Source organism: Emydura macquarii, unplaced genomic scaffold, assembly GCF_026122565.2.
Source record: "Emydura macquarii macquarii isolate MOO-44397 ecotype Brisbane River unplaced genomic scaffold, CSIRO-AGI_Emac_v2 contig_2417, whole genome shotgun sequence".
NCBI lineage: Eukaryota > Metazoa > Chordata > Testudines > Chelidae > Emydura > Emydura macquarii.
Genome location: NW_027132554.1, coordinates 2,885,631 through 2,909,352, shown reverse-complemented (window position 1 = coordinate 2,909,352; position 23,722 = coordinate 2,885,631). Strand labels below are relative to the sequence as shown.

General features: G+C 42.7%; 1 protein-coding gene across 3 annotated transcripts in view; it reads right to left on the bottom strand.

Annotated features, from left to right (window-relative positions):
* Positions 1 to 23,722, bottom strand: part of PNPLA7 (patatin like phospholipase domain containing 7) — a 242,711-nt gene that overhangs the window by 100,174 nt on the left and 118,815 nt on the right. For all 3 annotated transcript variants that reach the window (XM_067561557.1, XM_067561556.1, XM_067561558.1), the window contains 2 exons: positions 22,506 to 22,619; positions 12,505 to 12,565 (listed from right to left, as the gene is read on the bottom strand). In XM_067561557.1, the coding sequence (XP_067417658.1) occupies positions 12,505 to 12,565; positions 22,506 to 22,619 (175 nt within the window). The remainder of the gene's footprint in view (positions 1 to 12,504; positions 12,566 to 22,505; positions 22,620 to 23,722) is intronic.

Here is a 23,722-nt window from a genome sequence, read left to right as displayed (position 1 = left end):
CCTAATTTTCCTCCATCTCTCTCCAATCCAACACCAATCAAACACAAGTGATTCACTCTTCCAAAGTGCAGACATAACAAATCAAACAAACATGATGGAGCTGTGATTCAGTAAGCAAATGAGTTATTGTTTAGACTTTAGTGCAGCGGTTTTCAAACTTTTTGAGCTGAGTCTCCCCTTTGAGTTACAATTTTTAGTTGAGCCCTGTCCCTCCTCCCCCACCCAATACCTGCCCCATTGGGTTTTTAGAGCAGGGGAAGGCATGTGACAGTCTCTGTGGGTGGAGAGGCATTGACACTGACCCACAAGATGGGTGGCCCGCTGAGGTGAGTCAAAGGTGGAGGTGGCGCTCCCTTCCTGAACCCCACCACCCGGGCCAAAGCCCAAGATCCGCCGCCCAGAAGTTAGCTTTGAAGAGGCCCCTCCGTCTTGGGGCACTGGGTAATTGCCCTGATTGCTACCCCCTAATGCCAGCCCTGACTTTACAGCCCCAATTTTTCTATTGCTTAGAGAGCACAAGCTAGCATGGCAATGGGCTATTTGTTTGTCAAAAACGTCAATTGTGTCTAGTGATCTCTACCCCATTTCACAGGCCCCTAGAGCCCCTTTTACGGCAAATTCTGAAGCTAATGTAAAATAGCCTGCAAAATTATTATAATAAATATGTAAACATAACACAATATACTGAATAAGAGAATTCGTTGCATTCAATTTTTCACTTGACCATACATAAATTTCGCTTACAGTTTAGGCTACAATCTAAACACCCAGGTCCCTTTCCAAATACACACAGCACAATTATATATTTTTCTTCCTTTTTGAATCTGCTGAATTTGAAGATCATGAGGTTCCAGAGTTCAAAATACTCACTGCCTGCAAGTTATGCAGTTCAGGAAATAGTTAACACGTTCCCCATGCTCCTTTTACTTTGGATGCCTGCCTCATTATGGATTCATGGAAAACAGATCCAATCAAACTAATTTGGTATCTTTTTTTAATGCAATTACAAGTCTGGTTGATAAAAGTAATAACGTTCATGTAACATGCTTAGACTTCTGTAAGGTACTGCATGATATATTAAAAACTAAGAAGGTATACAATTAACATGGCACACATTAAATGGATCAAAAGCTGGCTAACTCATAGGTTCCAAACTGCATTGTAAATGGGGAACCATCATCAATGGGTCATGCAAGGATTAAGTTCTTGGCCATATGTCTTCAACATTTTGATTAACAAGCTGAGAAAAAAACAAAATCATTGCCAGATGACACCAAAAGAGTGATAAATAATGAAGAGGACAGGGTCACTGATATAGCGCGATCTGGATCACTTGGTAAGCAGAGGACAAACAATGTGTGTTTTAATATTTCTAACTGCAAGCATATACATCTAGGAACAAAGTATGTAGGCCAGACATACATGATGGGGGGAGGGAGGGAGCTTTATCCTGGGAAGTAGTGACTCAAACAGATTTGGGCATTGTGGAGGATAAACAGCTAAACATGAATTCCCAATGTGACACTATAGCCAAAACGGCTAATACGATTCTTGGATGCATAAAGAGAGGAATCTTGAGTAGTAACGATGTTATTTTTCCTCTGTATTTGTCACTGGAGCAACCACTGCTGGAATCCTGTGTCCAGTTCTGATTCCCACAATTCAAGAAGGATGTTGGTTAAGTTGAAGAGGGTTCAGAGAAAAGCCAGGAGAACAATTAAAGAACTAGAAAACATGCCTTATATTGTGATAGATTGAGTTTCCGGAGTCTATTTGGCTTTTAAAAAAAAAAAAAAAAAAAAAAAAAAAAAAAAAGAAGGTTAAGGTAAGGGGTGACTTGTCTATAAGTACCTACATAGGGAACAACGGTTTCGTTATGGGCACTTCAATCAAGCAAACCAAGGTAAAACATGATCCAATGGTTTGAAAGTTGATGCTGGGCAAATTCAGAATGGAAATAAGGTGTAAATTTTCAACAGAGAGAGTAATTAACTATTTGAACAATTTACCAAGGGTTGTGTGGATTCTTAAATCAAGACTGGATGTTTTTCTAAACCATCTGCTCTAAGGATTATTTTGGATAAATTCTTTGGCCTGTGTTACACAGGAAGTCAGACTAGATTATCACAATAGTCCCTTCTGGCCTTGGAATATATGAAAAAATCTCTACAGCTAGCAAAACAAAGATTATTGGTAAACCAGTAACTCACTCTATAAACTGTGAATCTGTCAGAATGTGTCTGTATTGCTAGTTGTAACAGAGGGGCTGGTGTCTGACAATAAGTGATATTAAATAGTGTAGGTAAATTTAAGGTAAAAACTGAGTTATGGAAGTCTGTAAATTACTTTTCCAAACAAACAAAGATGTGAACTGAACTTTATCTGGGAGACAAGCTATCTGCTGGATTAAGATGCTAAATATTTGAAAGGGAACGAATTAACATCTCTAGTAACTATTATCCCTAGACTGGGAGGATGCAAGGTTTATAGTTGCCAGCAGCCAGTTACATGAAAAGGCCTGAAACCAGTAAAGCAGGTGCTGAGAGACTGGAGAGCGATCTGAGACCGCAAGGGGAAGCTGGGGGAGGTTCTGGAGAGTGGATGGAGGGTAACATCACTTCTGAGAGATGCAATAGGTTCTCTCATCTTTCTACTGTAACTAAGCTGAGGACTGTCTTATCCAGTGCAGCTGAGAAGTTTAGAGCTAGATATTCTCTACAAACCATTTATTGTGTTTTACTACTGTCACAGTTTCAGAATAACTGAACCTATATTTCCCCATACGCAGTCCCTCAAGTGCATCCACTTAAAGGTTTCAGGCTGCCAGCTATCACCTCTCCTGGGCAGGGCCCCATGTCTTTTACGCAGGGATTTTAAGACTGCATAGCTCCCTGATCTACACTGCAATATGCCAGCGAGCTAGTCTGCCTAATGGCCACTGCCTGCTCTGTGTTTTCTCCCCAAGCCCTATGACCAGTGTATCGCCAGCAGTTACAAGTCACCACCCAACTCCTTGTAAGCAAGCATCTTTATTCTTAAGGTAAAAGCAATCCAGAGAAAACATATAAAAACCCTACACACATCATAAAAAGCTTAAATGAGATCACCCCCAACTCCAGCGTAGGGCTCTGGTAGGTGTCAGCTCTTCAAACTTGACAACTGGGTTTTCCCTGTGGTTACAAGTTCGATCAATCTTTAGATCAGGAACCAGAACGAAGGCTGGGTGGATCAGCCATTTCACTCTACAACTCGGGCACTTGATCAGGAAGAGGTAATCACCAATCGAGGGCCCTCTCCTCAGGGTGTGACTTCAAAAGGCTAGCCTTTGTGCATAACCCGAGTTGTGGCACTATCCACTCCCCAGGAAACCCATTTAACACATCCATGCTTCTCATGCATATTTCAATAGAGACACACCAGCTGGGTGAGGTAGTATCTTTTACTGGACCACATCTGTTGGTGAGAGACAAGGTTTTAAGCCATACAGAGCTCTTCAGCTCTGGGAAAGGTATCCCCAGCATCACAGCAAAATGAAAGCTGGAACAGACTGTTTAGCATAAATAGTTAGCTCATATTCTAAGGGACCATTCAAGGTAGAGTGGTCTGTTATCTCTGCAGTCACTGGACAAGAAAGGGGATTAGTGGGTTACAGATTGTTGAAATGAGCCATAAATCCAGTGTCTTTGTTCAGTTCATGATTCTGAGGCTATGTCAACACTGCCACTTATGTCAGTATAATTTGTCACTCAAGGATGTCAGTATTCTACCCGAGTGCCGTAAGTTACACTAACATAAGCACTAGTGTGCACAGTGCTGTGTCAGCAGACAGCTTCTCCCACCGACATAGCTTATACTGCTCACCAGGGTGGGGTTTTTTATACCGACAGAAGAGTTCTCTCCCATCAGCACAGAACATCAGCTGTATCGGTACAGCTGCACCACTGAAGCACTGTACATGTAGACATGCCCTTAGTGTATCTAGTAGAGTAATGAATTTAAGCTCCCAGGTTCATCTTTTGAAAACACTGTGCAGGTTTCCTTTAAGGATGACTGCACAGGTGTTAATGGGCCACTCTACCTGGAATGGACCCTTAGAATATGTGCTAACAACTTATACTAAACAATCTGTTCCACCTTGTATTTAGCTGTGATGCTGGGAGTACCTTTCCCAGCCCTGAAGAAGTTGGCCCAATAAAAGATATTACCTGCCCCTCCCCCCAGTCTCTAATATCCTGAGAGCGACAACTGCAACTACACTGCATCCATGTCAATATAGTCATTTGAACTCTACGTTTCCCAAGTCTCACATCTGTCACAACTATTATTTTTGGTTGTTTTTAAATAAATCTTGCTTTTAACAGAATTATTTGACTCCGGAGGCTACAGACTGGGTAATTTCACTCAGACTACCTCAAAGAGAGCAAAAATGCCTCAACCTCTAAGGATGGGTACTGAAGAGCAAAAGAGCTTCTGAAGCCTCCACATCTTGGTCCAAAGGGCATGAACAGAGGTATCCCAATGGGCAACAGGCAGGTGAACTCAAGGGGAAAAGACTACGGACCCAGAACAGATGAAGATACTTTCTTCCCAAGAGCTATGACCAGTGTATTGCCAGTAGTTATAAGTTACCACACTGCTCAGATGCTGGCATGTTCCCTATAGAAACTTTCTTCACTAAATTCTGAATTTTACAGCAGGTGAAGTTTTAGACCCAAACTACTTTCATATTTCTTAAGCATCCTTTTCACACAGAATAGGTACTTATGTGGGCCCAGAACTGACTGAATTATTGATGTAAATGCTCATCAGTTCCTGTGAAACAGCACTGATCCTGTTAGAATCCAGTTTCGTAAATCAGTCCTAGAAGACTATAATTAGCCCCAACCCCTTGTATATGTAGAACAGAGCAACTTCCCTTAATGTCTCTGAAGTCCAACAGACATTTTTCCCTTCCTGATTTTTTTTTTTATATATTCTATATTTTGTGGAACACACATTCCAATGCAGGTACTGGCAGTGAATAAAAGTAATTGGCCAAAGATTAGTAAAATTTACATTTTAAAGCCCATATTTTTAAAATAATTTGTTGTTTTGTTTTGCACTAAGTAAAATAATAGACACCTCCCAATAAACTTTAATCTTGCTCACTCTGCACATGTGAAACATCAGCACTCTACCAGATAAAAGTTCACCTATGGGAGGGAAGAGAATATGCTAGAGAGAAGATAAACAGAGTTCTCCATTAGTTTATCTTATTTCTCTCTTGTAAAATGGTCATTTTTTCTTGCTACCTTGTCTTTATAACGAAAATGTTCTTCAGCTATCACAAGACCAAGGAAAGGAGTGACAGGTGCACTGCTGTTCTGGTTCATCTCATTTCCTTTCCAGTCCTCTTGGGGGAAGTTTCCTTTTAGCATCCATTTCATTGCTTTTATCGTCTAGATTCTCTTATCATTTTAACAACGCTTGCATTCAACAAAGTGAAGTTTGCCTCCATCAAGTCTCTAGTTTATTTTTATTTTAAAAGAATGTGTCAGAGGAAATTACATTTTTTCACCTGACGTGTCTGCATTTGCAGTGAAAACAGGTTTTAACCATTTTATGATCTTTATTTGTACACTTTTAAAAAAAAATTGGAACAGACTTCTGCACGGTAAACAATGGAGAAGAGTTCCTCTTTCTGGAAGAGGATGCTTTAGCCTACAAGCAATTCGTTGTTTCATGAAAGTATAATACAGTTTTTAAAAAGAATGACTTACCTCACAGTAACTCCAGTTCTGTGACCCAGGGAGCCCCTCAAATCCCGAATGGTAGGTGAATCACCCAATTTAGATGAAAAGCTGAGACAATATTTGGTAAAATTTAGGGTTAGGTTATGACAGGTAAGATAATTGCCTGCAATGTCCTTGAAAAACCTACTGAATTAAGTTTAAGTATCTTTGGAGTCCATTGTATTTAATGCATGGTTGACGTATTATTGTGCAATTGGACATAACTTTTCTAGAGGGAAGTCATGCCCAGTGTAAACTCTGGGAAGTGTTATGAGCTTCAAACGACTATTTTAAACAATGTGCCAGGCAAGAAGGAACTTTGGGACAAACAAAGTTAAATGGGTTTCCTAGGAAATACCTGAGGGGAGATGAAAGCACATTCCTACCTCCAGACCCAACCTCCTGAAGCTATGCCCTGAAGAGAGAACCGCTGTGGGCTGATTACCTGTTCTCCAAATCTGAAGATCAAAGGCCCACGCTGTATAAAGCAGAGACTGACTTGTTCATCAGCTTGCTTGTTCTGAGCAAAAGCTGCGATGAACTTATAACCACAGAAAATCCCCTTTGTGGGGTATGAAGGACTGAACCCTACCAGAACGCTGTTGGAACTGGAGAAGGGAGTGATCTCTGGTAAGCTTATTAGCTTATATGTAGGTTCTTTATTGCTTTTAATATAATGCTTTCACATTAAGAATCAATGTACTTGCTTATAGAAAGTTGTGTGGTAACTTGTAACTGTGGATAATTACAGCCGTTCAGAGCCTCTGAGGAGAAAGCTAAGAGCAGATGCAGGCTTGTCTGGGCAATCTGGGTTGCTGGGGAACAACACAGTATAGGCAGGGAACTGTGAAGCCTGGAGGAAGAGGAGACAGAAGCTGGAAGCCCCAGTGGGTACCCAGGCTACAGCACAGAGGGGAAATACAAGTGTCGTCGTCCTGAATGGGGACACAGGAATGGTCACTTCATCTTTATGGAACATTATGAAATGTGGGCCAGCATCTCCTCTACCCTTTGAGCAAATGTAACAGCTAATCAAAAGGCCATTTTCATAGCTACATGGTAGAGAAAGCAAGTTGCTAGGGCTCAAAAGGAGGTCCCATTAACCCAGCTAAAACTATATTTATGTCCCTCCCAGACTGGGGGAAACACATGAATAAGGCCCTTAAGAAATCCACCAACCGTAGGCTAGAAAAATATGGTCTGACCCTGAACGGGAGGATGATGAGCGGATATTGCTGCTAACAGTACAGAGAAGACTAAGAATCCTAAATGTTTGGGGGCAGCAGACGGTCCCAAATAGCACCTATGACCAATACAGTCAGGACTTCAGCTGAACAGCTTCTTCTAATGATAGCTAACCAGCCAGAATCCATGGTGTCAGATGTAATGATGCTGGGTCTGGATGTAGGATTTCATCTTCATTCTGAGATATCACATCAGGTAAGATAGGTGATGTGATTGGAGATGGAGATGATGATTCATTAGGTCTGAGTACCAGAACTGCCTGGGCTAATCTGGGGCTAGCACAATCATTATTGCTGAATCCTGTCCAAGTTTCCTTACACCCTCAGTAGCGACATGATTGGTAGACAAACATACATTATCCCTGAAGTCTATCATATGAGGAAAGCATCCGACGGGGATTCTGGGCTCAGAACCCCTCTTGGGCAGAAAGCCTGGCATTTCTTGTTCCACTCTGAACCGGACAGGTCTACTGTTATGGATCCCCACCTGCATAAGAGGATCTGCAGGATCAAGTACTTGACAATCTATTCATGGTTGTCAGTGAATTGACTCCTGAACTGCTCTGCTGGATCTTTTTATAGTAGGTGCAGAGCTACCAGCGTGATTTGGTGATGAATGTCCTAGTTGCAGAGACTAACTGCTCTTTTGGAAAAGGAAGAAGATCATGCTCCTCCCTGTCTGTTACTACCTGGACTGTTAGTCTGCACAGCAGGGCAGAAATGCTGTGCACACCAGAGGAATAACCCTGACTGCTAGAATATCTATGTGAAAATGAATCTCTTCAGGAGTTCAGAGGCCTTAGGTCTGAAGTGGTTTAGCTCCCAGTCCGAGTGCAGAGGTATCTACCACTAGCATACAGGCAGATGGTGGTGGCAAAAATAGTACTTGTTTGTATACCTGAAGAAGGTACTTCCAACCAATGTAAGGTGAGTACTTTTTGGGGACCTGCACCCTCATGTCTATGTGATAGCTATTGTGTAGATAAACTGATTTCAACCATCCCTTGCACGAATCTTGATGATGTCTGACATGCTGACATGCTGTGTGACAAGTGCAGGAGGTGACATGATCCAGAAGTCATAGTGAGACAAGGTTGGTGAGAATCTTTTTTATTGGACCAACTTCTGTCAGTGGAAAGTACAAGCTTTCAAGCAACACAGAGCTCTTCTTCAGGTCAGATCTCTGCTTCCTTCCCCAGAGCTGAAGAAGACTGTAGCTTCCACTGACAGAAGTTGGTCCAATAAAAGATATCTACCTTCTATTTCTCATGTCCTAGGACCAACACAGCAACAACGACAACACTGCAAACCAGAAGCCTGAGGCAATCATTTACAGAGGTTTGCAAGTGAGTCTACAGCTGGCAGATGAGGGCTACATGATGGTGGATAAGCCCTTGCTGATGTGGAATCTAGTAGCCCCGTCCTTATGAACTCTATTCTCTGGGTTGGCAACAGTGTACGAACATGTAGGAAAATAAGGCAGAGCCACAAAAAAGTTGTAGAATTATGCCCTCCAAATCTAAAATGCCAGGTGGCAATTTTGATGTGTGATTAACAACTTATCACATTAAACACAGAAGCAGTTCCAAACTAAAGTAAGCCAGATGTATTACAAATTTGCTGGGTTATTCTTGGAGCACTTTGTAATGATATATAAACTGTACATCATTTCCAGCCAATACAACACAATATTCAGGGGTATGGTGATTTTTCTAAGTATTGGAATAGCACAAAATTGAAGACAAGTTACTCTGTTCAGAACAGCTCTTGTTGAGAACCTTTATTCAGGAAGGGTCTGTCAATCCAATTTGCATTTAACTAGAAGTGTAATAGGTCAGGCCATTCATATAGATTGACTCATACAAAATATTGGTATTCAAAATACCAGTGTGGGGAAAAGCTGCATTCAGACGAAAAAATAATTAACCAACTAGATATAATGGGTGCAGGTAATTCTGCCCTTCGCAATTAACCAGGAAGAATGCTATGCTTGACAAGTACCAGGAGATTCATGGTTATGGTAGGACCAGAAATTGTAGAAGGAAAGTCTAATCTGAGCCGAAGACAGACAAGGTTTTTTAAATAAATTCTGTGTGAGGGAAAGAGACTGCTCCAGCTCAGACACACTGCAGTCTACTCAGTATCAAAGCTTTATCAAGAGGACTGAAAACAGCACAGACACATGGGACCAGATAGCTGCTTACCAATTACATGAACTGTAAACGATCAACCAAAAGATTAGCAATCGCTATCAGTCATTTAAAAGTGGACACTTAACACAGCTCCAAGACCAAGGATGCAAACTTTGAAGTGTTTAGTACAAAAAGAACACTTGCTCAGGCAGGTGAAGTATATGTGACTGTGATTAATCATGTCCTAGATACAACGGCATTGTGCTCTATAGCGCAGCATGCCAGTGTATAATAGGATCCTCCTGGATAGCAGAGATCGGTTGGCAAATACTGCTTAAATATAGCTGAGGCAGAGGGGAAAAATCTCTTCCAGGGTTTATAGGAAGTTTGCACTGAGTACACACTGTACAGCAGTCAGAGGAAGTGTCAGACCTAATACAGACATCTAAAATCAAAGCCAGAAGAGCCATGGGATAGATCTGATGGCTAAATTTCTTCAGCTGTTCTATTCTGCATCCACAGCATGCACACTGTGCCTCCTTCAAAGGTATAAAGGGCAGAACAGATGCATCCCTCCATCAGTTACATCACAGTTCGAAGCCCACGCTTGTTGAGCTCTCCGAAGGCAGGGATGGGTCACTGGATCCGCACGGACTACAACATCTCGAAGAACCACAGTTACCGTAGGTTAAGAAATTGATCTCTTCTTCAAGTATGTCGGTATGGATCCCCCTACAGGGGACTGGCAAGCAGCAGCATCCTCAGGTGGTGGGATTGCAGTGTCACAGCTGATGAGGGAAACAAAGATTGAAGCTTTGATCATCCAAGCTTGGCATTGGCCCTGGCTGCCAGGTCAAGCGCATGACATTTAATGAAGACCACAGACGACTCCACGTGGCGGCTATGCAAATCTAGGAGATTGGCACATTTCTGAAGTGAGCCAACAATGTCGCCTGTTCTCTTGGTGGAGCATGCCTTAACGTTAGGAGGGAGAGGCTTTCCAGGCAGCTGATAAGAGATGGAGTGTATGTATCTGGGAAAGGCCAGGCAGTCTCTTCCTTGAGACTCTTGAAGTGGATTTACAGTACATATCCAAGGTCAGAAGGAATATACGACCACCTGGCTCTTTGTGGCGTCACAGGGGAGAGGGAGGCGGCACAGGACACTTGTACAGCTCAGACACTGCTAGCTAAATGAATCTAGTCTCACAGGCACGAGGTGCATGTGCACCTCACAGTGCCAGTCACACTGACCCGCACTTGACGAGCTGAACATTCTTTCCACTTCAGTGGGACAATCATAGCTGCACACGCCTGCCTGCCTGCCACTTACAATTAGATGTTCATGTGGCCCTAGGAAGTTACAAATTGGTTGTACTTTTGCTCTCTGCTTGCCTCACAAAATGGCAAAGCAGGAAATAGCCCGTAGCATAGTGGGGATTTTCTGTTAATTTTAATGTACTGATGTTTTTTTAATCTGTGACACGCTACAAAGTTTATCATAAGAACATAGAACAGCCATACTGGGTCAGACCAATGGTCCGTTTTGCCTACCTTCTGTCTGAGGCCAGTGACAAATGCTTCAGAGGAAATGAACAGACCTGTGCAATTTCAAGTTATCCATTCCCTGTCGTCCCATCCCAGCTTCTTGCAGTTGAAAGTTTAGGGAGCATGGGGTTGTATCCTTAGCCATCTTGGATAATAGCCACTGATGGATCTATCCTCCATGAACTTCTTTCATTCTTTTTGGAATCCACTTCTACTTTTGGCCTTCACAACATCCCGTGGCAATGAGTTCCACAGATTGACTATGCACTGTGTAACAAAATACTTCCTTTTGTTTCCTTTAAACCCGCTGTTTATTAATTTCATTGGGTGACCCCTAGTTCCTGTGTTATGTGAAAGCATAAACAACAATTCACTTTGTCCAGGTAATTCATGATTTTATAGACCTCTATCATATCCCCATTCATCGTCTCTTTTCTAAATGGAACAGTTCCGGTCTTCTTTAATCTTTTTTCTTATAGAAGCTGTTCCATACCCCCAAAGTACTTGGTCCAAAGCACCCAATTGAAATTCAATGTGAGCTGTTTGCCTAACTTTCTTTTCCTCCTTTGAAAATCCCAACCACTCTGGCAGCAATGGGTTTCATGGAAACAGACACATTTCTGTAAGCAGATTTAAATCTTAGCAAGCAGCATCACAGCACAGAGTTTTTATAAACTTAACAGTACCTTAGAACATTATTTTCTTTTAAAACTGGTTTAGACTATGTCTACACTAGAGACCTTACCACTGTAAGGTCTCCTGTATAGCTGCTCTATACAGATGGGAGAGAGCTCTCCCATCGACAGAATTAAACCACCCCCAACAAGCAGTGGTAGCTATGTTGGCGGGAGAGGGTCTACCACTGACATAGCACTGGTGCTTCTGTCAGTAATACTTATGTCAGTCAGGGGGGTGGTTTTTTCACACCCCCAAACTGACAAATGTTTTACCGACAAAATAGTGTAGACAAAGCCTTAGTTTAACAGTCTCATAGACTCCTAGACTTTAAGATCAGAAGGAACCAATATGATCATCTAGTCTGACCTCCTGCACAATGCAGGACACAGAACCTCACCCATCCGCTCCTGTAACAGACCACTAATCTATGACTGAGTTACTGAAGTTTTCAAATCATGGTTTAAAGACTTAAAGGTACAATCCAAGAAGAACAAACACTACAGGAAGGTTCCTCCCGTCCACTAACAATCAATCCAATTAGTAATCTAAACTAATTCAGCCAAGAGAATTCAGAAGAAGTTTCTCAGGATAACAATTTGGGAATACCTAAATACTGAGTAATTTGTTATTAGGCAACTCAGCAAGATAAGCAAACTGCAGATTCAGCAGGTCATCCTGCATGCAGATTTCATTTGGTGTGATGTGATTCTGTGTAAGGTTACTGAATGCAGTATTGCATCCTCTCCCTGAAAACCGTCTCTCTCAAAAAATATTGGAAGCAGATTTCACTGTGCATCTATTCCGGTACCTTTGGGATCCAGCAGTGTCAATTACATTTCATTTCATTCTCCACCCCATTTATCCTACTCATGCATACACATTCTGTACATATACACACTATGAAATTGTTACTCCCTTCTGAGCATCACTAAAATGGATTAATCAGGGGCAAATTCTTATCTCAGGCAGGTATTCTGTTCTCAAATTTACTGGTGTAAATCCAGCCATGTTCCACTGAATTCAATAGTGTTATTTGGAAACTATATCAGTGTCATTGATATCTGAATCTGGCCCTTAGATATATTTTCTGAGCACTGGAAATAAAGCAGATGACACAGGAATTGTTTCTTACCCCCTTGCTGAAGGCTGCCAAGAATCTTCTCACCCAGCAAATGGATCAATCTAGTCACAACCTAACAGGGAGGGGGGAGAAAAGAATGAACATTTCAGACTGAATGCATTAAAAATAAAACATCCTAATAGACAATGGAAAGATTTAAGAGAAGAGCTTAAATAGAACATTGTTGAGAATTGCTAAGGGTTTTATAAACCACAACTCCTCCAGAGGAAGCAATTACTTCCACTCTGTAATATAGTGACAGATCATTTTTCTTGTATAGTTACCTGTGTTGTTTTTTGTTTTACACTAATCTTTAAAACTTAAAAGATAGGTCATTTACAATGCCAATAAAAAACAATATTTCTGGAGAGACTCCAGATCACATTTTCACTATATCGCCAATGTACACATACAGTGAGTATCTAAGACAGGAACAGTGTCATGTGGTAGTCATTGCATACCATCTCATTTGTATACTGTATAATCACCCCGGTCTATACTCAGATCAGATTCTCCATTTACATCAAGGAGTTATGGATGAAGAAGTGGAATACACACATATTCAAAGCCCTGTATACCTCATGGCAATCTATGAAACTGACCTGCACAGCAAACAGGTATGATCCATTCCAAGGACCAGATTCTGATCTCAATGGAGTTGCTCAGGATTTATACTAATGTGAAACCAGAACCTGGTCCCTAATCTAATTTCAAAAGTAACCAATTTATCTTTACAAGAAGTGATCAGTAGTTCCTAACAAGAGCTATAACAGAAAGCTAATAGTTGTAGCACAAAGGCGTGGCTGAACTAGAAAATTCTTCAGTTGGTTTTGACACATCAATTTATCACTAAGTAAAATACAGGCATTCACTGCCTTAATTAAATTGTAGTAAACTACAACTGCTAATATCCAGTAAAATACAAACACATGGGTTTTTATATAAAGGTCATTTCCCAGTGAATAAAAGGAGCTTTGAGCCTCATGACGATGTTAAAGAGAAAACCGCCCCCTATTTCGACATGATTAATCAACAACATTCAGCAACAGTGTACAATACATTTTTGTCAGAAGAGAAGGAGTTAAGTGGCAAGCGGAGCATGATTTTCTGTTGGCGTGTTTGTGTGTGACTGGCAGTTACACAGCCCCTCCGTCACTACCATGCCCACGTTAATGACATCTGCCAATGCCCCTTCCTTCTTCCCGCCGCCTCCCATGCTGCAAAAGTCAATAACTTGAAACAATAAAATGTAAATTTCTCCTAAGTGTAAGCACTTCAAGATTTACCCTTCACGTGGAAAATCCTGTAAGACAGTGCAGCTTCATAATTAGCATTGTTTTCTACATCCTGGCCAACGCAGGTTTGTCCCTTACAGCCAGTAGCATTGATTAAGTCTACATAGTGCATGGAATCCCATAATCTTAACAGATGCAAGCTTTAAAGAGTGTTTGGAGAAAAAGCTGGGGCATCCCCAGCACAGCATCAATTACTAATGTCAGAACAGAGAGTGATGGCAGAACTTCAAGCAGGGCCAATGTATTAGAAAAATAGGCTTGCAAAGAAGTAGATGCATCCTATCTCCAGTATTAGGGACAATCGAGGCAAACAGTCCATATAGAATATAATGGAAATATAAGCATATAATTACAGTCAGAAGTCAGAGATGGAAGATGCCCATTAAATCGTCTGTTCCCACCTCCCTGCCAGTACAGGTCTGTTCCCTAGTGTACATCTTGTAACATTTTGTTCAATCTAATTTTCAGTGTCCCAAGTGACAGGGTTCCCACCTCTCCCTCTTGGAGGGTATTCCACAGCCTCCCAAGAGAAATGCTCCATGACTTCAGGGTTTGGTTTTTTTAAGATGTCTATACACCCTGTACCCACGTAGCAGGCATACTGGAGTACCAATTTGCATCTACAAAATATGAATCTACTGAAACAGTTATGGAGTTACTATTTACCCATATTTTGCACTTCTAATGCACCTTTCACCTGAGGACCTCAAGGAGTTTAGCAAACGACTAACATCTGTCACCCCTGTATTGGTTTCCCCCACTTTACATAAGGGTAAGGAGAGTTATAGCAAAGCTAAGTGATTTATCCAAACTTTTAGTGGCAGCACTAGGAATAGAACCCAGGAGTCTTGATTCCCAGTCTGCTACTCCTACCACCAGGACACATGATTTGCCTTAGTTAAATCAAACCTTACACCCCAGAATAGCTGTGGAAAAATTGTTTTTCCAATGCCCTGTGGGAGAGAAGCAGGCTGCTTACCATCATAGGATGAGTCACCATGCTGCTGTCATGGAAACATATAAGAACATCAATTCTGGATCTAAGCTAGGAACTGGTCTGAGATTTCCTTGGAGTTTTAAAATATGCCAAGCATTATCTCATAAAAAGGCACTGTGCTCTTTAGAAAAAGGCTTGGCCTTCAGTCTTCAGAGATGCCAATATAAATCACAGCTGCTGATATTCCCAACTGGAGACTTGAGCTCTTTGAGATTCCTTAGGGCAATCAAAACCTGCATTGTAATAGCCTCCCACAGCAAAGAATTTAGTTAATACAAAGCCCATGGGGAGAATTCTAATACTAACAGTGAAGAAATTCTCAGTTAATTTCCAACCACCTTTATTCTGCCCCACAATGAAAGTGCATGACAACAGGACTTAGCCAACTCACTTCCTCAGGTCCAGGAACAATTCTGGCCAGGAGCAACCAGGTTTCTTCACTGGTTTCTTCTCCGGTACGGAGGAGGAAGTTAAGGAACAAATCATCCCTGTTCTTCCAGAGAAATGAGCATAGGGGACAGGGAATCATAGAATTGGAAGGGACCTCAGGAGGTATCTAGTCCAACCCCCTACTCAAAGCAGGACTAACCTCAGCTAAATAATCCCAGTGAGGGTTTTGTCAAGCTGCAGTTTAAAAACCTCTAAAGATGTAGATTCAACCACCTCTCTAGGTAACCCATTCCAGTGCTTTACCACCCTCCTAGTGAAAAACTTTTTCTTAATGGCTTAACTAGACCTCCCCCCCTGCAACTTGAGACCGTTGCTCCTTGTTCTGTCATCTGCCACCACTGAGAACAGCCTAGCTCCATCCTACCTGGAACCCCCTTTCAGGTAGTTAAAGGCCGCTATCAAATCCCCCCTCATTCTTCTCTTCTGCAGACTAAACAAGCCCAGTTCCCTCAGCCTCTCCTCATAAGTCTTGTGCTCCAGCCCCCTCATCATTTTTGTTGCCCTCCGCTGGACTCTCTCCAACTTCTCCACATCCTTGTTGTAGTGGGGGGCCCAAAACTGGACACAATACTCCAAATGTGGCCTCACCAATGCCGAATAGAGGGGAATAATCACTTCCCGTGACCTGCTGGCAATGCCCCTCCTAATGCAGCCCAATATGCTATTAGCCTTCTTGACAACCAGGGCATCTGAGAATGCAGTGCATCTGAGAATGCAGCATTCACTCATTTCTACTGTGATGTGCATCATCTGGTGCCAGATATTACACTCTACTAGGACAGAGTGTAACGTCTCTGGTGTGTTGCAGTATCTGTAGTGCACTACAGTCTCTGTGGCACCTGCTAACACATCCAATCCTACCCAGACCTGCTTATTCATAACCAGCTCACAGCCAGAGCTCCAGGCAGATCACCAGTCAGGTCATGGCTAATCTTTGCACCACTACCGATGGAAAATTTGTACTTCTAAAAGTCCCACCTCATCTGGAATTGAGACTCTCTCTAAAATGTCAGACCACTTTTGAAAAAGGTTAGACGTGTGCATGAGTAACCATCGTGTTTGTGGAGTGAGACAGGATCTGGTAACTAAGGTGAGTAAAAACAGAAGCCTGCACTGATGTGATCACACAAACAGGCGTACTGTGATATCAGAACAACTCTTTAAAAGATTGTCAAATTGAATGCTGCTACAACTATGCCCAGTGCCTTGTTTGTAATGGAAGAGTTGCTGGGGCTCAAGCAATTCGATGTCGGAGCTCAAGTAATTTTTTTTACTTTCATAACTGACGTGGCAAGCGCAGAGGTGCTGGAGCTATGAACTGCCAAGCCCTGGCACAAATTAAGCACTGGCTATGCTCCAAGGAACTCTTTTCATGGAGGTAGTTAAGAAATATACCCAGGGTAAAATTTTCAAAAGCACCTAGAGTGACTTAGGAGCTTAAGTCCCATTTTCAAGGGAGACGTTGGCACTTCAGAGACTAAGGGAATGTCTACACAAGAAAACTACGTAGCCGTATAGCCACTGCAGCACTAAAAGCCATGTTTCACATCCACACCATGCTCCTTCTGTTGGTGGAGCCTGTCCACACCAGGAGCGCTTTCACTGACTTAACTGTCTGGGGCGCCAGCTGTCAGAGTGGGGCTGGCAGCCATCGGACGATATAAGTCACGCAGTGGACACTGCATGGCCCTAAGCGCTACGCTCCTTGAGGAGGTGGAGCTATTAAGTTGGTGTAGTGGACGACTTACATCGATGGGAGCAACATTTTACCTAAGCTGCCTTACATTGACCTAACTCGGCAGTGTAGACCACGCCTGAGTCCCACTGACTTTCAATGACACTCCGGCTCTAAGTGACTAAGTCACTTAGGGGCTTTTGATAATTATACCGCTAATGATGTGGCAGTTTGCTTTTGATCACTGAAAAATTTTAAACAGAAGCCAAATCTGCAAATGCTCCCAGCCCCGCCCTCTGAATACGTTCACAGACTAACCCCACCAGCTCTCCTCCTCTGAGCTGGATATTTGCCTACTCTCAGCTGGCTTACTTCAACTTCAAAACTGAACACCCTTCAACACGGTGGGCTAAACGGTACTTCAATTATCTAGAATTTGTTCCAGTTATAACACAAGTGCACAGCTGTGCTCCATCTTCCCCATGTAATTTCAATTTCATTGCCACTCCTCTTCTCCAGAGCCCTGCTTGTTTAACAGCTATTCCAGTCCCCGTGCTCGATTATCCATAGTTATTCTACACGGTTATATTTCAAGGAACTAGCAATTCCCTAGGTCCATCTCATCTTCCAACGCCAGAGTTTTAGCTAAAATTTTGTTTCCACTCATCTGTGAAATTTAGTTTGCTTTCCTGTATACCATCTTGAAAATCATTTTAATGAGAATTAAGTTCTAAAAAAGATATCAGTGGGAAAAGTATTTGTTTCATAATTTGGACTGCTGGGCAAATTTACAACTTGTTTATTTATAGAAGTTGATGGTGCTAAACACATCTAAATTTAATTTTCCACTTTAGATAACTTAATTTTAGAAAAATACTGCTCACTGAAAAGGACCATAAAAATCATACCAAACAGTTGATTTCCACATACAAAGACCATCACTATTAGCAATTTACTGACAGTAAGTTGATTTTAAGAAGAAGCATAGTATAAAAGCAATCTTTATTTAAAAAAATACAAAACAAGGATAACAGAATTATATCCCCAAAAAACTGCACTCTTTGGCCTCTGCAAGAAATAATTTTACAGTAATTTTTGTGTAGGAAAAATGATATTGTTCTAGTATTTTATAATCAGTCCCCCCCTGATGCTCTCAACACATACAAGTCTTTGGCAGTAGCAATCATTTTTCATGGGTTAAATCTCAAGCATAGAAGAGTCACATGGTAAAAGGAGTTGACCTGCCCTACCCAGTATTTCAGAACTTTCATCTCAACCTAGAAAAGTGGGTCTCACCTGTAAGAGGGGACAAGCTTTGCTCAAGAACATTGACATTAACAAATGCAAGTCCCCAGACACCTCTCAAGGTGAACACACATCTCCTTCCAAAGCTGCTTGATGGACAGACCTGGCCATGTAATGTGGCAGACTTGCTGGATCAAAAACTAGATTAATAGAATTTAAGACCAGAAGGGACCATTACGATCATCCAGTTTACCTGCACAGGGCAGACCAGAAGATTCCACCCAATGATTCCTGCATCAAGCCCACACCCTGTGGTTGAGCTACAGCAGAGCTTTCAGAAAGACACACCCAGTCTTCATGTAAACACTGTACAGGACAAAGAATTCACCACATCTTCAGGCACACTGTTCCAATAGTTTAACTACCCTCCACTTACAATGTGCACTCATTTGAACATGAGTTTGTCCAGTCATTCGATCTTTTATACTTTTGTCTGCTAGATTAAGCAGCCTTCTATCAACAGAGCTGGAATGCTATGCTACAAGAACGGGCCCTAGTACACATGCCTTTTCTGTGGTGCAGGCAGGCAATCATCTCCCATCTTAGTATAGGTGCAGAAAAGAACTACTAGGATTGCCAGGGGAACAGAGGGCCTACCTCATGAGAGGAGACTGGAAGAGCTTTGTTTAGTCTACCCTAGCAAACAAAGGCTGAGCGGGGATATGATTGCTCTGCATAAATACATTAGGGAGGTAAATACCAGGGAGGGTGAAGAGCTATTTAAGCTGAAGGACAATGCTGGCACAAGAACAAATGGGTGTAAACTGGCTATGAACAAACTGAGGCTAGAATTAGAAGGTGGTTTCTGACCATCGGAGGATTGGGGGGTCTGGAACAGCCTTCCAACAAAAGCTAGGGGGCAAACAACCTTAGTTTTGAGGGAGAACTGAACAAATTTCTGAGAGTGGGACTGTGTGACGGGTTTCCTGTGATGATGGGAGGCAGGGCTCGACAGCCCTAGAGGTCCTTCACAGGTTCCTAAAATCTCATGCCGCAGACCTCAGTCAAACACCTGCAGGCTAGATTACCCTCCCCTCTTTGAGTATTCTGGAGGGTGTTTGCTACAGGCCGCCAAATCACACAGGATGACCAGGTTCTTACACAGCTATCTACAGTGTGTAGGAAAAAAAGCTGTGTGATCCTGGCGGACTTCAATTGGAGTGACATACTCTGCAGTCTCATGAGGCCAGGACTAAAACATCCTTGGGATTTCTAAATATTATAGAAGACAATTTCCTAACGCAAAAAGTGCTGCAGCCAACACAAGGAAAAAGTAAGTACATCTAGACAGCCAAGACAAACTAAGAAAACTGACTATTCAGCAAGACTCTTCCACAGATACACAAGAAACAGGCCATGCCCAAAAGAGAACGTTGCTCAGGGATTTCTTTGTTCTTCCAGCATGTGAAAAACCTGCTAGACTAACAGCTTCCGAAAGCATTGCCAGAGCGAGCAGGGAGAGAGGCTGTTTGTGATTCTACCAGCCCTATTTCCTCACACGCAGGACTACCACAGTACAGAATACAGTACAGAAAAGTAACTCAGGACTCAATAGCCTAGCAGCTTGTGCCACTATTGCCTATACACTCCGATCAGCTGTATGGAAGTGGTTTTAATCATCCTCAAGTCGCATCCTTTTTGACATGTTAGAAGCACCCCAGATAGCATGGTACATTGAATAAGGATGTCCGTATGACACAAGAGCAGCCTTAGAGAATATGCAAGAGACATCCAGCGGCCTCCAATGCATAATAATTAAGGATACGATTTCGTCACAGAGGTCACGGATTCCATGACTTTAACGGCCCTCTAGGACTTCTTCAGCTTCAGGCCCCGAACCTGCAGCCCCGGGGCTGGAGGAGCCATCAGCACGGGCTGCCCGCAGAGCGGGGCTCAAGCTGCCAGCCACCCCACTTCCCCGCTCCCCCGGTGGCAAAGCTCGGACGGTCAGTCCCCCCACCCCTCATGGATAGGTCACGGGCTTTCATGAAATTTTGTTTATTGCCCGCAACCTGTCCATGACTTTTACTAACAATGACCATGACAAAATTTTGACCTTAATAATAAGCAAGCACAGGAATTCAGAACACACCTTTCCTATATAAACACCCGTTTTTGCCATCTGCTTACGACCAAGATTAATTGTAAGCAGTAGAGTTTTGGAAGCTTTGCTGGAGCAGCTTGATAAAATGCTCCCCTTACAATACCACCAATAAAAAACAATCTCCGTGGCATCTAAACGCAGGAACACACATCCTAAAATTCAGAGAAACTCAAAACATACTTTTGCAGGCTTTCCAATTTAAAAGAAATAAAGGGTCAGATACAAAAATATCTGGGCTGTAGGGGAAGGTAGTCACCACTGTTAGGGAGGGGATACATTTTTTTAAATATCAGTATTAATAGTATAAAAGAAGAGCCACAAGAAGCTGGTCTGACCTAGCATTGTGCACACAACACATTTAGGGACACCAGAGTTAGAGTCCCACTCCTCAGGCTTACCAGGGAGAGGAGAAATGAAGTGACCTTCAGCCCAGGCGGGCTATGTAGGAGTACTGATAGACTCAAAGAAGCCTCAACAATTGCTCCTCACAGAGATGACAGAGTCACAGATGGTGGCTGCAAAATGCGGGCATGCCATTTTCAGGTGCAGTGCAGGTAGAAAACAGAGTCAAACACCAAAGCCATAGAGTGAGAGGTGGAGGTAACAAAGCAAAGACTTCCAGTCCCCAGTAGGTGAGAGAATTCAGCAGTCAAATTTCAAAGTGGTATAAGTGGCTTTAGAAGATAGACTCCCATTCAATATCAATGGAGCCAGTGGTCTCTGGACAGCTAAATCCATGCATACATACAACATTTAACTGTGTACTGCTTCCAGATGTATTAAGAACGTTACTATAAAACACAGAAGGAACTCAATGGGTATCTCTATCAACTCAACATTTATCTCCTTAGCCTCCCGCTTCTGAAACCTACATAGAAATAATATTGGACCAGAGTCCGATACCTTTAGTCATGCTGGGCAGCCCCAGTGGCTTCTCCTGGGCTATTCCTGGAGTAAGGCACTATTCGTCTGGGGTGAGGGCATCAGAATTTGGGCCACTGTGATCTCCCATAGAGCACGCTGTTATCGCATCACCGCTGCTGCACTACAATATCTATCGATCAAAGGCAACTTTACATTTGAAGAACAGCCAAGAAATTAGATTTCCAGGAAATCCATTTGGAGCATGATGCAATGGGAGGAAGTATTACATTCCAAAATATATGAAGGAAAGGCTGAAAAATCATAATTAAGGCAAAAGATACAACTTCTCTGTGTGGGAGGAGGGAAGAAATCAATGAGAGGAACAATATGTCTTTATGAAGGAATGCTTCAGGATCTGATGAACCTGCCCTTGGAACAGCGTGTTCAGTTCTGGACACTGCTGCAGAAAGATATTAAATTGGAGGGAATTCAGGGTTGAACAAAAGAATGATTAGGGGCTAGAAAAAGACTTCTAAGAAAAGACGAAAGGACTCTGGCTAAGAGAAAGGCAAAATCTGTACATACAAAGGCAAGGGAAGGAGAATGGAGAGTGGTAGAGAAGAACTGCTCCGAGCAATGAGGTGAAATAAGGGAAACGTGAGTTTAGATCAGGAAAGATACCCGGAGAGTAAGATCTGCTCAGCTTGGCAATCATCTTCCAAAGGAGGCGAAGGCAGCTCCTTTCGCTTGTTTAACAATGTTTAACACAGGCCTGGACGAAGCATTAGAAGTTAACAATAGGGGACCATCTTGCACTGGCTGATGAGCAGATTAGATGAGCAGATAGCTCGCTTGTATCAATTGCATCTTCACTAATCATAGTCACCAGTTCAGAAACTACAAGCATTCATGACCTGATTTTCTTTATATCCCATTAAATATAATCTGCGCTATGCAAGTAACTCCCTGTGCACAGGAGAAAATAGGTCCCTTTGCTAATTTATATTCTGAAACAAAGTGTGTCTTATTTAGACAACATTTATGCTTTGTAGTCATCAGCATCTCTACTTAACTCCACCTGGAAAGACAAAAGGTGGTACATGAATTCATTATCATGTTTGAGCCATGTGCGTTTTGGATGTCCTGAACAGCAGATGGGAATTCAACCTAAGCTCAGAGACACACCCACAACAACCCTTACTGTACAGCCACCACGATTTGAAGAACTAAATCCAAATATGGAACATTACTATTTATAAGGGAGACAGCTAGGCTGCAGCTCTGGGAACCAGGCAGGAGAGATAAGAGTGCCAATTTCCTTACCTGAGGGAATTTACGTTTGATAGATGTCAGTGCTCCCTCTGGGAGCTTGGCCAGTTCAGAGTCTCGGACTGCATGCACTGTCGTGGCTCTAGGCTGACGGGTTAATGCCTCCACCTGCAAGAGGGGATAGAAAAAACACAGCTAAGGCGTCAAAGGTAAATCGCAGAGCAGTGCCAGCCAAACGAAAAATGCAGCAACGCAGACACAGAACCACTTGTCCACTGCAATCAGATATACCCATCTCTGGCCTTTTTTTCCTCATTTTCTGCTAGCACATTTACGATCAGGTGGACACATCCAGCTGCAGCAAAAAACATTCCATTAATCAGAGTCTTTGACAAATGAGCATTTCCTCATCTAAGCAGATGGCTGATCTTCATGGAACTAAACTTGACAGTAGCTGGACGGTAGGCTGAAAATGTTACAAGCGAAAAATTCCCTTTGAACTTTGACAAGTTCCCACACGCTGCACATATAACAACAGTGAGCAAAAGAAAAAGGGTTGGTAATTACACTGTGCCCACCATTGTGAAAGCTTACTCTGACTGAAGGCTAATCTACACTAGAAGTGCCACATCTGTAACGCGTCTGGTGAAGACGCGGTCTGGCATAATTACTCCATCTTCTTGAGAGGCAGAAGCTTTGTCAGTGGGAGAGCGTATCCTGCCAACATAGCGCTGGTGTGGACGGCACTTAGGTCTCTAATTTGCGTCACTCGGGGGGGGCGTGTCTTTTTCCACACCCCTGAGCGACATAAGTTAGATCAACTTAAGCGATGGTGTAGACCTGCCCTGAGTCTCTCAGTTGGCCTCAGTGAGCTCAGTGAGAAACAGAAGGGATGGAGCTCAGAGGCCCCGTCTTGGCAGTGGTGAGGCTGTGTGGCCCATCTTTAAGGAAGAGTGGGGCCTGCTGGGGAACTGGCACACTACAGGGGCTCCTCCAAGAGACTCTTCAGAAGCTGGGGCCCAGCACTGATCCTGTGGATCAGTGACAGGGAGAACCAGCCCTCTATCCATCGAAACAGGCCAAGGCTCTGTCCTTTGCCGTAGCCACAGTTCTCGTTTGCAAAGCACCCTAATTTAACAACAACAAAAACTCAAGCTACACACGTCACCCCAGCTAAGCACCAACAACATTGTGAAAGAACAGATGTTTCCTACAAGATTAAAGTAAGTCATGGGGAGCAAGCCATTAAATCATGTCCATGTGTGCCCGAC